Source organism: Pleurodeles waltl, chromosome 3_2 (assembly GCF_031143425.1).
Source record: "Pleurodeles waltl isolate 20211129_DDA chromosome 3_2, aPleWal1.hap1.20221129, whole genome shotgun sequence".
In the NCBI taxonomy this organism is placed as follows: Eukaryota; Metazoa; Chordata; class Amphibia; order Caudata; family Salamandridae; genus Pleurodeles; species Pleurodeles waltl.
This window is the reverse complement of record NC_090441.1, coordinates 216,077,592-216,094,022: the sequence shown is the minus strand read 5'-3', so window position 1 is coordinate 216,094,022 and position 16,431 is coordinate 216,077,592. Positions and strand designations below refer to the sequence as shown.

The window sequence follows — 16,431 nt, the reverse complement described above, 5'->3', positions numbered from 1 at the left end:
AGCTGCCACTTTGATGCCTTTAAAACTCCTGTGCCTTCCCGGGCGCACATAGAGCCTGCCCCACGTGACCGCTTTCTGCCCTCCTGGAGAGACGTGCTAACGACTCCCAGGAAGGAGAGCAATGAGGGATTGCAGGCCAGGGAGGTGTCACCTCCCTTCTCCAGGAAACCACTTGGGTGCTAGCCCCAGAAGGCAGGTATCAATGGTGAAGCCACCTTTGATAGGACAGATATGTAACACCAGAGAGGAGGGCTGCCCCATTGTTGAGTTAGAAAGGATGGCACGGGAAGTAGATAGAGGAAACCAATTGCCAAACCAATTTCCCCAGGGCTGTGTAGCCATGCGGTAGCCACGGCCCGGGTGCCGGGGGCTAGTGCGGACTGAACAACAAAAGAGATGGGTCTCGTCATCTTGGGAGTGGGGAGAATAGTGCATCCTTGGATAGCCAGATGCCAGACCCCACAGGAAGTTGGCACCAGGTAGGAAGGAACCTGGTAGCCCATCCGCTACCAACTGCTTCTTGCCCTGAGTGCACATTTCAAGCATAAAGGGGTATACCCCTGACCGCCAGAGCTCAGTTCTTGACCGGCTTGGAGGAAGAAGGACTGAAGATGGATTGCCCTGCTGCACTGGGGGACCAGCAAAGAGAGGCTGCACTGTTGAGGACTGCACCTGGTGGCTAGCGAAGAGAGGGACTGTACCCTGATGAGATTGTACAGCAGTGTCATCACACAGCAAGGACAAGAATATAGTCAAGTTCCAGACCCGACTAATTAAAAAATCAACAATATTTTGAAAAAACGGCCCTCACCCACAAATTGTGGCATGCTTCATCATAGGGCCCTGCTAACACACTCCAAAAATATAAATCTCCTTTGGAGTGGAGCAGTAAGGGTGGGGGGACATATAAGCACGAAAGACAAGACCAACAATTATGGTACAGGGATCACAGACGAACAACAGAAAAAATATCTAAAACTGACTCAGGGTGATCACTTCACTAATTTATTGTGGTGCAGCCTGGACAGGATAAAAATATTATTGGTGGTGTTTTAGGAATTAATCACCTGTACACCCCAATCTCTGAGGAGGGTCAACATGTTTCAGCCTATTTTTAATGCCCACTAGGGTCATGCGGCCTTCATCAGGACCTTCCCCCTGTCCCAGTATTGTAAGGAAGAGCCCTACCTGTCCTATGATCAGGAGGCTAGTTAATTCGTGCTGCTAGATGCTCTTTAATTCGTCAGCACACTCAGTATTCGAGTTTCATAAATGCCTATCTTCATTGGAGCCGGGTGGGAGCACCACCCTTTAGTCACACATTCTTCAAGGGTCCAGTGCTGCCGCCAATATGCCTCTGCCCGGGTTCCGTGATGAGACCTGTCAGGGTTACTCTACCCCCTTGAGATGTTACAGCAGCACACCCAGGGTGACTCTACCCTGCTGGGATGTTACAGGAGCACACACTGGGGATTGTACCCTGCTGGGATGTTACAGCAGCACACACTGGGGACTGTACCCTGCTGAGATGTTACAGGAGCACAGATAGGATGACTGTACCCTGCTGAGGTGTTACAGCAGCCCAGATAGGGTGACTGTACCCTGCTGAGGTGTTACAGCAGCACAGATAGGGTGACTTTACCTGCTGAGATGTTACAGCAGTGCCACACCAACATTCCTATATGCTGCTGTAATTACACAGCAGTTCACAACAAAATAACTCACACAGGCAAGTTTTGCCCTCTACAAAAACTTTACTACTTTGCTGACCTATTTAGGTCCTCTATACAATTTATTTATGCATTAAATTTATTGTAAAGCTGTGGTAATTTAAAACATTTTGTTTTTAGTTGCAGGTTTTAGCGGTCTCGTCGCATTAATATGAGCATCAGTAGGAATATAATTGGAATCTAAACAAATAGCACTTGAGGTTGAGCCACTGTAGCCCATTTGTTCAAGTGAAGGGACAGGCGCCCCCTTCCACTCAATATTATCTAAGCCTCTTCAGATTAATGAGATACTAGAACACATACAGACACTGGTCCTGCCACTTGATTGCCCGATTGGCCACTTGACATTGTTGTCACAAAGTAAGATAAAGTAACTTAAAACATGGGGGGGGGGCGGTGTGTGTGTGTGTGTGCGTGTGTTGTGCTTGCCTGCGTGCACACCTGTGCACACTACCAGTTTCATTGCATTTTACTCAGTTCACATTCCTGGCATTCAATGCAGATAAATTGTTTTCCTACTCGCATTTACTCAGGGAAAATCATTATTCTACAGATTGTTTTTGCAAAAATGAATTGTAACTAGTAACTCTCCCTTAAATCCAGCAGGTGATAGAAGCTTGAACAGGAAAAGAAAAATTGGAGAGTCCATACGGTGGACCAAACGGAAACCACTGTGTAGAGCTTTAGTTCGGAAGACCACCACCAAGGTGCTTGAGAACTTCCACAAGGATATACATTCTAGAAGCCAGCTGTTGTCGGGAGCTTACCAGGAGCAGGGAGACGATGCAGCAGCTCAATGTGCAGATGGATCCAGCACAACACAGCATGTTGGTGCATTTCCCGGAGCACCCGTGGGAGAGTTAACCCAGACTTATGATGACTTTGAATTTCTTCCAAGCAATTCACAATTCCTCAACGATCTTTCAAATACACAACAACAGCAGACATCGTACACTTACGCTAAATGTGGTAATAGCGACAGTCTCAAGGAGAGGTTTGTTGGACATAAAGGGACACATTCCCGGGTGAGGCCCTATACCTGTACTGACTGTGGGAAAAGCTTTCTCCATAAGGGGAATCTTATAAACCATTATAGAATACACACTGGGGAAAAACCATATACATGCACATTCTGTTACAGAAGCTTCAGTCGCAAAGATTATCTTAATGGACATATTAGAACACACACTGGAGAGCGACCATACAAATGTACTGAATGCGAGAAATGCTTCACTCAGAAAGGTGAGTTAAATCAACATCGAAAAAAGCATGTGTGATAAGAGCGCCACCTTAGCAGTCGATCAGTTCGTATATTTTATAAATATAAATAGAACAAACATCACAACACAAAATGTAATGTTTGTAAACTAGTATGAAGCACTATACAATTTCAAGAGGAGGTACTGGGTCATGAGAATGGCAGGGACAACACTTTGAGATTCAATAGATAACATTCCAAACAGAAAGGTGACTCCCATGAAGAGAAATCAAGAGATATTTACATAATCTTTCCTAATAGAAATAAAGACAACTCCGTATTAACTACGTTAGTAAGGCACAAAGGGCCAGATGTACAAAGGGTTTATGCATTTACAAACCCTCAGAATCAGTAAATCAGAGGGTATGTGAATGCTAAAACTATTGTTTATGTTCTGAACACAATTAGTGATTCAGAAAAGTGTTTCTCAGTTACTAAATATGTTCAGAAATGGATACTGATTTGGTATTTGGAAAGGGTGTATTGTAGGCGTCCCTTCTAAATACTGAACCTGTATGCCATGTATCAATGTTTTGCGACCGAGCTGCTGTTGCAACGTATTGATATCTTGACACCGCAAACGCGGGGGACCGATTTGCAAAAGGGAAGAGGTCTTCTTGGGACCCTTTCCCGTTTGTCAGTGTAAAAGAAAAAAGTTTATTACATTTCCTCTTAAACAAACAAAATAAATAAAACTTTTCTTTTTAAACGCAGTACCGTTTGCTTTAAGGGAAACTGGCTGCATTTTATTTTAAAAGTTTTCTTTATTAGAAAGCAATCAACGACATGGTGGTCTGCTGACCCCAGCAGGCTGCTCTCCCTATGATGACCTCCATTCGTGCTCATATCCATGAGGTAGGTTGTATTATGAACTACTATGATTTGGTATTTTGTGAACCAACCTATTAGTACATTGGTCAGTTTTCAAAATACTGGTGCCAGATTGCAACCAGTATTCAGCAACCAGTGTTTAGTACAGCTGGTGCTTAGTACTGATGCAAGTAAAGTCTACCAAGAGAACAGTCAGTGTATAGAGCACATGATCGTAATATCCAGCGAATGGTATACTGTTTATATTATTGGCACTATATATAGTACTGACAGAACCAAAATAATCAAAAGGACGTAATAGCAGTGACATGCTCGGGTTCTCCAACCTCATACAGTACCTCCAAATAGTCGAACATCCAAATGAGTAAACGGAAATGGCTGGTGAAACCCCAAAATCATAGCTAAACTTTTAGCTGTCTTTCCTCCTGCGTTTTTCAGTCTCCCTTGTAGTTTCTCAGTCTCTCCTCCTTCCCTCTTCCTTTCAATTTTAAATCTCTGTGCTCGATATATGCCTCTGCCTGTGCTTTGGTGTCATCTGACAGTATCTTCAGTTGGTCTCTTATGTCCTCCTGTCTCTATGGCTGTCTTTTCATCTCCTTTCTTGCCGTCATTGTTTATTTGTGCTTTTCACTCTCTTTCCCCATGGTTATTGCTGTGGGTATGTTAGTCTCTCACTTGTTACGATTTTATGTGTGTTCTACAAACGTGTGCCCTTATGTACAGTTTGGCAGATGGGATACTCCATTGCAAACATAGCGGACATGCCACCCGCCACATCACAAGTGCAGTTTAGACCGTGGCACTCGGAATATTGTGGACTGGATCTCTGCCATGTGTTCGCTAAGTATCCTGTCCCTCAGGCCGTAAACAAGGCTGTTAGTGTTTCTAGTACTCTCTAGTCCACCCTCCTGTGTGCACGTGTATGTCTCTCTATCACTCAAGTTCTCCCATCCTCTCTGACTATTTTGCTGGCTATATGCATTAATCTCTCTTTCTGTTTGCAGATGGGTCTAATAGTTTTATTTTTGTGAATGTCATCTTGAACCTGTCTGTTTGGGTCTGCCTCTGTTAGCATGTCGTCTCTGTGCGCGTCAGTGTATTATTATGTTTGTGATTCTTTGGCAAGCAGTTTTGGAACGAGGCTAGCTTTGGGTATGTCCAAAGGCACAATGAGAATGAACTTCAGCACTGCTTGCTCCACACTTCCACATTATATCCCTTTTCCAGTTTAAGGGGGTTTGCATCATGTGACAGGTCAGTGTAGTTGTTTCTATAGAGTGTTTCTATATTTGTTGCCTTTATGCAGACTACTATTGAGCTATTTTCCTTCTTCCTTGCCTTGTTTTACTTACCACCCCTCCTTCATCCTCTGAGCATACAAGTCCAGCTTCTGTTCTGAACATTCTGCTTACATTCCATCCACACGTCCTTGACATAAGAGACATCTCAAACCTTTATCTGGTCGTCTATGCCTTCTCTCCGAGTTCCACCCTCCGCCTTCTCCTGAGCATGTAGAGGCAGGATTCTAGTACTGTTATAGATCGGGTGCCTGATCTAGTGGTCGGAGCCATCTCACTCTTTGAAGGGGATGCTTTGGATGTGTCCTTTCCCTTAGTCCTCACACCAAATGCAGGCCTGAAGGCCTGGTGGATCTCGGGAAAGCAAAGTCACGTTGGACTCGCGGTTGCAGGAGAAGGAGAGGCACACTGCAAATTGGAAGAGGTTAACAGGATAATACCAGCACTTTTTCTGTTCTCTGGTCACTATGCTCTTGTTCGAATTGATAAACATATTACCAAATGTCAGCAGGCAGGATGAATGAGGGGTCAACTCTGTAGCTAAAGTATCTCCTTTGGCTTTGGTTTAAGAAGAAGATATATTCTCCTGCGTTCATTCACAGCCAGACGTCCAGGATGGCAGAATGGGTGTGAAGATTGCCTCAGGAAAATAGTCCCTTAGGTTGTTTATTTCTAGCTTTGTCAGTTGTTCTTTCTGCAGCTGAATCAGAGAAGCAGCATTCAGTTTCTGGATCTTGTTGTCTAAAAGAGAAAGCTACTCTACCCACATTTTGTTTGGAGTAGTATCTTTGCTGTCTTTGTGGTGGTAGCCATTCTTTTGGTCCCATGATGAAGTGCACACATCCTCCTCCATTCCATTGCTTTTGTGGTTCTCTCGAGGATCAGTGATGAGGTGAAGATATTCCAAATCTCTTATTTTTCCTCTGATGTCCTTTTTTATGCTGTTGCATACCTCTGATGCCATCTCTAAACTTTGGTTTTCCTTGGGCATTACACAGTAGTGTGGATGTTAAAAGGAAAAGATTTCAATAGGAAAGACTGCTCATGTAAAGTTGCTACTGAAAAAAAAGGATTCACATCTTTTGTACAGTTCTGGTGACTCCTCACAAAGATCTATCTACCTGTTTTCATTCTAGGTGTTTTGAGACATGAGTGGTTGTAGATACACATGTTTTGTATAAGACCGCCATCTAGTGTTGGGTCCAGAGTGTTGCAAGTTGTTTTTGTTCGAAGAATCTTTTTGAGTCACAGGATCGAGTGACTCCTCCTCACGGTGATATTACACATGGGCATCGAGTCTTTTGTTAGATTGTTTTAACTCTGCCGTCAACTTTGGACGTATGTTCCTCTCACTCCTGTTTTTCTTGACTTGGAACACTCAGAAATGTTCTATTTCATATTTCTATCAGTAAGGGTATTGTACTTTGATCGCGTTGTCAGATTATTGCCTTGTCAGTCTGAATTCCAACTCAGGGATCCGACTCACCACCCTTTGGGGCGTACTCGTCGATTTCTGGCCTACTCCTCCACGTGGCGTCGGACTATGCAGGGCTAATGGAACGTACTCCATTTCGGTTTTGCCCTCAATGTCACTCTAAATTTCCCCACACCGACCAACATCTGGTGTGTGATCTGTTCTTGTCCCCTGACCACAATGAACAGAGTTGTGACGCCTGCTGTTCCTTTCAATCAAAAAAGACGATCCGGAACTGAAGAGCTCGTTGGCTGGCAATGGCGACCAAGACTCCAGAGGACATGTCTGATATCTTTGGGGAAGAACACGCGCAGGAGGCGCCAGATCGAGAGGAGGCCTTCTCCATCGAGGACTCTGAGTCAGATGTACAATCCGACATTGAGAGTCAACCAGTGACATCAGCACAACCTGTGAGTAGAATAAGCCCTACTCCAAAAAGACTTTGAAAAAGCCCCACAAAGAGGCCACTGGACCACCACTTTTTGGGCCATATCTCCTTCACATGCTCCACCTGCCGGCCTGGCACCAAAGATAGCCTAGACCAAAATGTCTTCGGCATCGACCTCCAGCTTGACCAATTCACATATAGCTTTGGGATCTAGCCGAACCGTCAGATGGTTCGGAATTGACCAAGAAAGCCTCAAAATCAGCTTTGAAGCTGACCCCGTCACACCGACTGAAAACCTTGGTGCCGAAAATTTTGAAACACAAGATTGTGCCTCATGAGAACACCAGTCAAACTACAGATTCTACTTCACCAGTGGAATCAATTTTAGAGGTTTACAGCTCCACACTAAAAAGGAACAGGAAGAATTATTGTTCCTCTCCTTTTCCCCCTGTTCCATTAAAGAGGAAGTTAATTTAGGAAGACACCTTGGACACCCACAAAAAAAGGCCTCCAAGGACAAAGCTCCAGTTCGTTCTGTTCCTCATTCTCCAGTTCTTCTTTCCACCCCTCCACCTCTACGTTCTCATCCACCTCCTATACCATAGTTTTCACCACAAGGTTCACCCTCACCTCAAGATGACGACTTAGGTGGTGCACCTCATTATCTAGATCCATGGGATTCACTTGATCCAGATCCCATATTACCAAATAATCCAGATCGATGCCCTGCACGACCATCACCACCTGAAGATTCTTCATCATATCAGCATGTGATAGCAAGGTTCCTTTTTGACACGCTTACAGCTACACACAAAGAAAGTAAATTCCTCCCCATCCTACCCAGCATGCTTCGTCATGCTCATGACATTTTTAAAGAACCCCTAAGGTCCAGAGTCATCACCCCTAGGGTTGATAACAAATTCAAAGCAGCTCCTACCTGTTTATCCACGCTCATATCCCTCCTGATTCTGTTGTGGTCAGCACTGCATGAAAACGTGCTAATAGTCTACAGGAGATTCACCCCCTCCTAAAAACGAAAGCAAAAAAAAAGAGTAGCTCCACAAGCTGCCTATCATTGGCATATCGCTGATTCGCAAGCACTGTTAGCACGCTAAAATCGGGCCCACTGGGACGAAATGGAGGATCTCCTTCAGTACCTCCCAGAAGAATATAGCATAAGAAATAGTGTCAGAAAGTCAAGCTATCACCAACAATTGCATTTGTTGTGCCGTAGGTCCGCAGTAGTAATCATGCCGTTCAATAGGGCTATTTAGACAAGTGGATACCACACGTGATAATCTTAAAAGGACTCTGAGAAAGCTAAAGCAATGGGGGCTCTACTAAACGCTACACAACATGGTAATTTTCGTCGGCCACCATTCAGGGGAGGCTTCAAACCCTTGTCTACAGAGTCTGCCACCTCCCAAACCAAACAAGCCGCCCATGTTTATAACAGGTTCCTTTAGGAGATCATACAGAGACACAAATCAAAGGCAGAGGTAAGGCATCCACCTCCTGAGGATCTGCCTCCAGTACCCGTCAGTGACTACCTACACCTTCCACCACCTCATACTTCTCCGGTCAGGGGAAGACTAAAAGTCTTTTACCCACAATGGTCCAATATTGCCACAGACCAGTGGGTCCTTTCAATTATCCAACATGGTTATTGTCTGGAGCTCACTTCCAATCCACCAAACAGTCCCCCTCACACTCACAAATTCTCACAAGAATACCTTACACTTCTCAAAGAAGAGGTTCAATCCTTCCTTCTCAAACGGGCCATAGAACCAGTCCCCTTGTCACATCAAAGATCAGTAATACACTCCCTATACTTCCTTATACCAGAGAAGGGCAGATCACTAAGGCCAATCCTAGATCTCAGACTGTTAAATCTCTACATTCTTTCAGAGAATTTCCATATGGTCACCCTCCAAGATGTCTTTCCACTGTTACAGCCAGGCGACTTTATGATAGTGTTAGATCTAAAGGATGCTTACTTTCATATTCCCATTCACCCAGCACACCGCAAATATCTCAGATTCATGATTGCAGGAAAGCATTACCAGTTCAAAGTTTTACCTTTTGGGGTCACAAAAACCCTCCCAGGGTCTTCACAAAGTGCTTAGCTAGCTGTAGTTGCTGCATATCTCAGACGTCAACACATTCATGTCTTCCCATACTTGATTATTGGCTCATCAAAGCCAACACTGTCAGCTACACCCTCAGCTAACAGTGGATCTCCTTCACACTCTGGGATTCACCATCAACTTTCCAAAATCCCATTTTCAACCTTTGCAGATATAACCTTATCTAGGAGCAGTGCTCATTGCGCGGTTGGGGTTAGCATATCTAAGTCCAGCACGGATTCAGACTTTTCAAAACTTAATTTCCCAGTTACAGGAAGACCTCACTTACACAGTGGAAACTATGATGCGACTATTAGGTGTAACGGCTTCTTGCATTGCCATCGTACCTCATGCCAGACGGCACATATGAACCCTACAGCAGTGTCTGTCTCATCAGTGGTCTCAGTCACAGGGTCATCTGGAAGATCTAGTGTTGTTGGACTGCCAGACTCACCCCTCTCTGCAATGGTGGAACTACGCCAACCTCTCAAAGAGGCGGCCCTTTTTAGACCCTGTGCCTCAAATCATTCTGACTACAGATGCATCACTGACAGGTTGGGGAGCTCACCTTCACAACCTAACAATACAGGGTCTATCCAATCATCAGTCTTTACATATAAACTACCTGGAAACCTGGAACTTCAAGCAGTCTTCCTAGCACTCTACACCTCAACACCTCTTGCACCAAGTGGTTCTAGTCCGTACAGACTACATGACAGCCATGTATTATCTGCAGAAACGGAAGGGGCACGTTCGTCTCAGCTGCCACGTCTTGCTCAAACAATGGTAATGGGCAATTCACCACCACATTCACTTAGTGGCAGAGTATCTCCCAGGCACGGACAACCAATGTGCAGACCTGCTCAGCAGGATGCAGCAACAAGTCCATGAATGGGAACCCCACCCACAAGTCCTTCAACAGTACTTCCTAAAGTGGGGAACACCCCAAATAGACCTCTTTGCCACTGCAGAAAATACAAAATGCCAAAACTTTACATCCATTTACTCACACGCTGAGTCCAAGGGCAGTGCTGTATGGATGAATTGGTCATGGATAGTTGCTTAGACTTTTCTGCCTCTCCCACTCGTCCCATCTCTAGTTCGCAAATTGAGGTAAACCTCTCTCACTGTGATACTTGTCGCACCTACATAGGCACGTCACCCTTGGTTCACCAGACTTCTGGACTCTATCACTAGTTCCACATGAAAAGCTCCCCAACAGGCCGGACCTTCTTACTCTGAATCAAGGGCAGATAAGGCATCCAGACCCCAAATCGCTGAACCTTGCGATTGGCTCCTGAAGCCTTAGAGTTTAGTCACTTAAAACTACTACCGGAATGTATGGACCTTCTGAAAGAAGCACGTAAACCTACAACCAGACAGGGTTATGCTGCAAAATTGAAACGTTTTGTCTGCTACTATCAATCTAAACACATTGACCCACTCAAAGCTTTGGTTCAAGACATTGTTTGTTATTTGCTACATTTGCAGAAAGCATAATGAGCATTTTCATCTATTTGTCTTCATTTATCAGCTATCGCTGCAGATCTCCAAAACAGACAACACACCTCTCTATTCAGAATACCAGTTATTAAGGCTTTCATGGAAGGCCTTAAGATTCATTCCACCAGGGTACCTTCAGCACCATCCTGGAACCTTGATGTTGTACTTACTGTGCTCATGGGTCCACCTTCCGAGCCAATGCATTCATGGCAGTTACAGTTCCTTTCATGCAAAGTGGCTTTTCTCGTGGCTATCACTTCCCTAAGACGTGTAAGTGAGCTTCAGGCTTGAACTTTAGAAGAACCATTCTTCCAAATGCACAGGGATAGATTAGTTCTAAGAATAAACCCTAAATGCCTTCCAAAAGGTGTCTCACAATTCTATATCAGCCAGTCTATTGAATTACCAGTGCTCTTCCCGCTGCCAGTCTCGGTAGCAGAAAGAGCTTTTCATACACTGGATGTTGAAAGGGTTCTCATGTATTGTATATTGACAGAACCAAAGAACTTAGGGAATCAAAACACCTGTTTGTAGCATTTTCAGTACTTCATAAGGGTAACCCAATATCAAAAAATTGTATCGCTACATCGATAATCAAATGTATTCAGACTTGCTATGCTAAAGACCGAGAGGCAGGTTCCTATTATCCCCAGGGTACATTCCACCGGAAAGGAAGGTGCTTCTGTGGCTTTTCTGGGTAATATCCCCATAGCAGATATATGTAAAGCTGCTACATGGTCTACACCACACACATTTACTAAACACTATTGTGTAGATATATTAGCATGCCAACAAGCCAATGTTGGGCAGGCAGTGCTCAGAACACTTTTTTAGTTAACTGCAACTCCCACATGCTAGTCATCGCTTATATGGAGGGACTGCCTTACAGTCTGTGCAAAGCATGTGTATCTCCAGCCACACATGCCATTGAACGGAAAATGTTACTTACCCAGTAGACATCTGTTTGTAGCATGTAGAGCTGTAGATTCACATGCACCCTCCCCCCTGGATGCCTGTGGCCATTATAGTTATGTTAATATATAAATATGGTAAATATGTAAATACATTGCATGGACATTTCTTTCTCATTACTCTCTATATACCCCTTCCTCACCCGCCTGCGAGAAAGCACTCTAACAAAGGACTCAATGCCCATGTACAGTATCACTGAGAGGAGGAGTGACCCGATCCCGTGACTTGAAAAGATTCTTCGAACAAAAACTTGTAACACTCTGGACCTAACACTAGATGTCGAACTTATGCAAAGCATGTGAAACTACAGCACTACATGTCACAAACAGATGCTTTCTGGGTAAATAACACTTTCCTTTCTGCTTGCCCTCTCCATGCCCCTGCTTAGGGCTCTGTGGGCAGTGATGAAAGCCTTTTCATCAGGATGAGTCGGAGTTTTCATGAATGCAGTCACTTGCAGCTATATTACAAAAATGTTTGATCACCATGAGGGGCATTCCCCTATTGCTTCACCAGTCTTTCCAGTGGTGCTGCAAACCTCACAGGCTCCACCCATTCAGCTTCTTTTTGGGTTCCAGTTTGCCTTCTGTCAGCCAAAGTGATTTTTGAATATAATTAAGATGAGTTCAAGGACAACTGGACTGTCTCGTATAGTGGTCTCGTTCGTGAAGTTCTTCTCAGGCAGGGTGGAGATCCAGCCAGGGCTAGAGTTTGAGCCTAAAGTACCCTCTCCTTTCCCTTTCCAACAGGACACCATCCTCCCAAAATGTGATCCAACTCCTGCTGTGCCAGGGGACGCCATTCGGGAGATGGAATCTGGATAAGAAAGCGTTCTACGTACATGCAACTATCTTTTTGCTACTTTTGATCTGTCCAGGAAAGGGTCATGCATTGCTGGTATAGACCTGTTTACTCCTGTTCTTAGTAGTAGACTTTGCCTGCACTTTTCAAGGATTACCAGGCAGGAGCGGTGCCTGTACTGGCTTCTGTCCAGGAATGTTCACCTGGAGGCATGGTTCTCCCCTGTGTTAATGACTGCGAAGGGTTCTTGTAAGACTTCTATAATGCTCACAATAACCAAAGTAAGACAGTCTCATCCCTGCCCTGCAGTGCCCTATCTTCCCACACCCACACCGCCCACAGAGCACCCACTTTTCTTCCTTTACATTAGTCCTGTGGGCCCAGCTCTACAGGGTTACTGCCAGGAAACATGGTTGAGGAGATTGTAAAGGGAGGGGGAAGAAGTTGGGACCAAAGTATTCTGTAGTCTGCACAAGGAATAACGGCTAGGTGTATCATTACACTGGGTGCAAAAACTGATTTCAATGTGCGACCAGTATTTTTGCAACCAGAGTGGAATTTTGAAAAATGGTGAAACAACCTATTTAATGTCTAGCTGGTTCCCAAACTTCCAATTCACAGTGGGTTGTAGTCCGACCAGGGACATTAATATTCAAGAGGTAGGTCGCAAATTTTGATTTTGTGCAATCAAAGGGATGCAAGGGTCAGTTAACCATTGTGCTTTATTTCAAATACAATTTTAAAGCTTAAAAAGCAACACATTTTTTTTAAAGGGCTACTTTAAAGAAACGTGTCATTCATAATTGGTATAAATCTGACCCAAGATATTTTCAAAACCTGACAAGGGACAACAAGGTTAACCCCAGCCAGATGTAGAAACATTCTAGCTGTCTGTCACCCTCAGGGAGTTGCAGTGCATCCCTCCCTCACTCTCTAGCTGTCTGTATGTCAGTCTGTCATTCTCTGAGATTTACGGTGCATCACTCCCTCACTCTCTAGCTGTCTGTGTGTCTGTCACCCTCAGAGAGTTACGGTGCATCACTCCCTCACTCTCTCTAGCTGTCTGTATGTTAGTCTGTAACTCTCCGAGATTTAAAGTGCATCACTCCCTCACTCTAGCTGTCTGTGTGTCAGTCTCTGAGATTTACGGTGCATCACTCCCTCACTCTCTCTAGCTGTCTGTATGTCAGTCTGTCACCCGTAAAGATTTACGGTGCATCACTCCCTCACTCTAGCTGTCTGTGTGTCAGTCTCTGAGATTTACGGTGCATCACTCCCTCACTCTCTAGTTGTCTGTGTGTCTGTCCCCCCAGAGAGTTATGGTGCACCACTCCCTCACTCTCCTTAACTGTCTGTATGTTGGTCTGTCACTCTCCGAGATTTACGGTGCATCACTCCCTCACTCTCTAGCTGTCTGTGTGTCAGTCTGTCAGTCTCTGAGATTTACGGTGCATCACTCCCTCACTCTCTAGCTGTCTGTGTGTCTGTTCCCCTCAGAGATTTACGCTGCATCACTCCCTCACTCTCTCTAGCTGTCTGTATGTCAATCTGTCTGTCCCCCTCAGGGGACCTATGTTGCATCACTCCCTCACTCTCTCTAGCTGTCTGTATGTCAGTCTGTCTGTCACCCTCGGAGATTTATGGTGCATCACTTCCACACTCTCTCTAGCTGGCTGTATGTCAGTCTGTCACCCGTAGAGATTTACGCTGCATCACTCCCTCACTCTCTCTAGTTGTCTGTATGTCAATCTGTCTGTCCCCCTCAGAGAGCTATGCTGCATCACTCCCTCACTCTCTCTAGCTGTCTGTGTGTCTGTCTGTCACCCTCAGAGATTTATGGTGCACCACTCCCCCACTCTCTAGCTGTCTGTGTGTCTGTCACACTTGGAGAGTTATAGTGCCCCACCCCCTCACTCTCTTCGGTATCAGTGTGCGCCTTCAGCCATTTCTGTTCCACAAGAACTGCTAGGAGGCTTAAGTTATACAACTTAAATGGCACACCCCGGAAACAGGAAGTGGGTGTGTGAGTGCATCAAGTTTGCACAATAGTGGAAATTTAGGTATATTGATGTTTGTATGTCTAAGAAGGAGTCTTGCACAATTGTTCACATTTTATTTTCTCTCTGCTGCATTTTGGCTATTTAATTATATTTTATTGTTCAGTACAATGTTGATTTTCTTCATGAAGGTAATTAAATGTGAAGCTCAGTTGATAAATGAAAAAAATAATTGAGTTCAAGTTTTCCGAGGGTGTATATAAGCAGCACTGGAACTGCGTCTGATTCCGCGCAAATGTAGATGTCTGTGATAAGACAGGAACTGTGATAACAATTACAAAGGTGAATTAAATCTCCTTGTTCACCATCCAGACAGGTCAGTCAAGAGAAAGATAAAAAGGTAATCAGTGGGATGCTTGCATTCATTCCAGCCACTGATAATAGCTTGGTCCACTTTCCAGTCCTGTGGTTCTTAACCTTTTAATATCTGTGGAGCTCATTACTGGGAACCGCTCACTGAATCAATATTGGAATCCGGGACCTCCCACTGAACCATTATTGGAGCCCGGGGACCGAGGCCTAAGCATTTTTGACGATTTGAACCGCAAATCATTATGAAAAAAATACAGAAACTAGCATTCATTAAACAAACACGCAAGCGATGAAGTATTTTATTTAATTCACAAAAAATACAAGAATCTAAATTGTAGGTTAGACCTTTTCCTGATTCGGTCAAGGACACACTTCGCCCAGCATCCTCATGAATCAATCCGAGGTGCTAACTTATAGTTTAGCTTTAAATTTGAAGTTCCTTCAAATTTACAGAACATTTCAAATGTTTCTGTTTTACACTTTGCTTCTTTATTTAGATACAGTTTTCAGTTTGTTAATATTTAATTTTCTAAGCAGCCGCAGACCCCCTTAGTAGGCTTTGCAGACCGCCATGGGTCTGTGGTCCACAGATTAAGAACCACTGTTCTAGTCCACCTCTTAGTTGCTTCTGCGCCACTCCGGATAGAAACCATCCAAACACGAATCTGGTTTGTTTCTCCTCCAGCAGGACCAGTCCAGCCTGAACTGGCAGTCCCTGTCTAGACAGAAACACAGGATTCTCGGTTTCATTCTTGCATCTCTTACTGAGTGAAGAGTCTAAATAGGGCCTCATTTTTTTGTAATACTTATTTAACCACGCAGCGAAAACAGTAAGTAACAGAAACTAAGATGATGACATACTGGTAATCAGCGAAGCATCCCCAGTATCGCTGAAAAATCTTCCCAGTAGTACTGCTACTTGGTAAATTAGTTTCCTGACGCAGAGTAAGGATCTGTACCAGAAAGCCAGTGGCACACTGGATCATCCAATCAGGGTTCGTAGGACCATTCTGCTAATCTCACATTTCTCTGTATAACAGATGTGCCTATGCAAAGCGCTCCATCCGCAGCACAAGAGGAGCAGCTGCAGGTCCCTGATGCACAGTGCTTAATTTGAGCCAGTGGTTTCTGGTGCTCGGCACCGGCCCTTCATTGTCAATCAATACTGGCACATATGACAGACTGCCACATGGTGGCACTGCTTGACTAATTTTGTGGTGAAGACAACAACACTTGTTTAATAATTCTACTTATGTGAAAAATGACTGATACCTGGCATGCAAAGCGTGAAAGAATGGCTTGGGCGGCGGGTACTAGACATTTTTAGCGTATAAAAAGCCTGAATTGTCATTGATAGCACTCACCGTAGCAATGGATCGTGCAAGCTGCAGTAGTCTCCTGGCAAGGGCCCTGGCACTTTTTTTATTTTAATTTTATTTTTTTACCAATTAAGCACTGCTGGTGCACAACACCTAATGCTTCCACAAAGGTCAGACCTCTGTCAACCATTCATAGCAGCGTGACACGCATCCAGATAGACCTCGACTGGTTCTTGCAAAAAAAAGGCTGGTAAATTAACACTCTGCATTTTGATAATGTGGTTTAACATATTTTATTAAATACTTGAAACAATCTTGGAGTCTCAGTATTTGTAAATGATTGACTGTTTGTTAAAGATTGT

At 44.3% G+C, this 16,431-nt stretch overlaps 1 protein-coding gene across 4 annotated transcripts in view; it reads left to right on the top strand.

The window, feature by feature from the left end:
* LOC138286719 (zinc finger protein 25-like) overlaps positions 1-16,374 on the top strand; it is a 91,285-nt gene extending 74,911 nt beyond the window's left edge. For 2 of the 4 annotated variants that reach the window (XM_069227235.1, XM_069227233.1), the window contains exon 7: positions 2,337-16,374. In XM_069227235.1, the coding sequence (XP_069083336.1) occupies positions 2,337-3,007 (671 nt within the window). In that variant the 3' untranslated portion in view covers positions 3,008-16,374. Of the gene's footprint in view, positions 1-2,333 lie in introns of all 4 variants that reach the window. The other 2 variants (XM_069227234.1, XM_069227232.1) reach the window with 1 other exon arrangement.
* Positions 16,375-16,431: the final 57 nt, after the last annotated feature.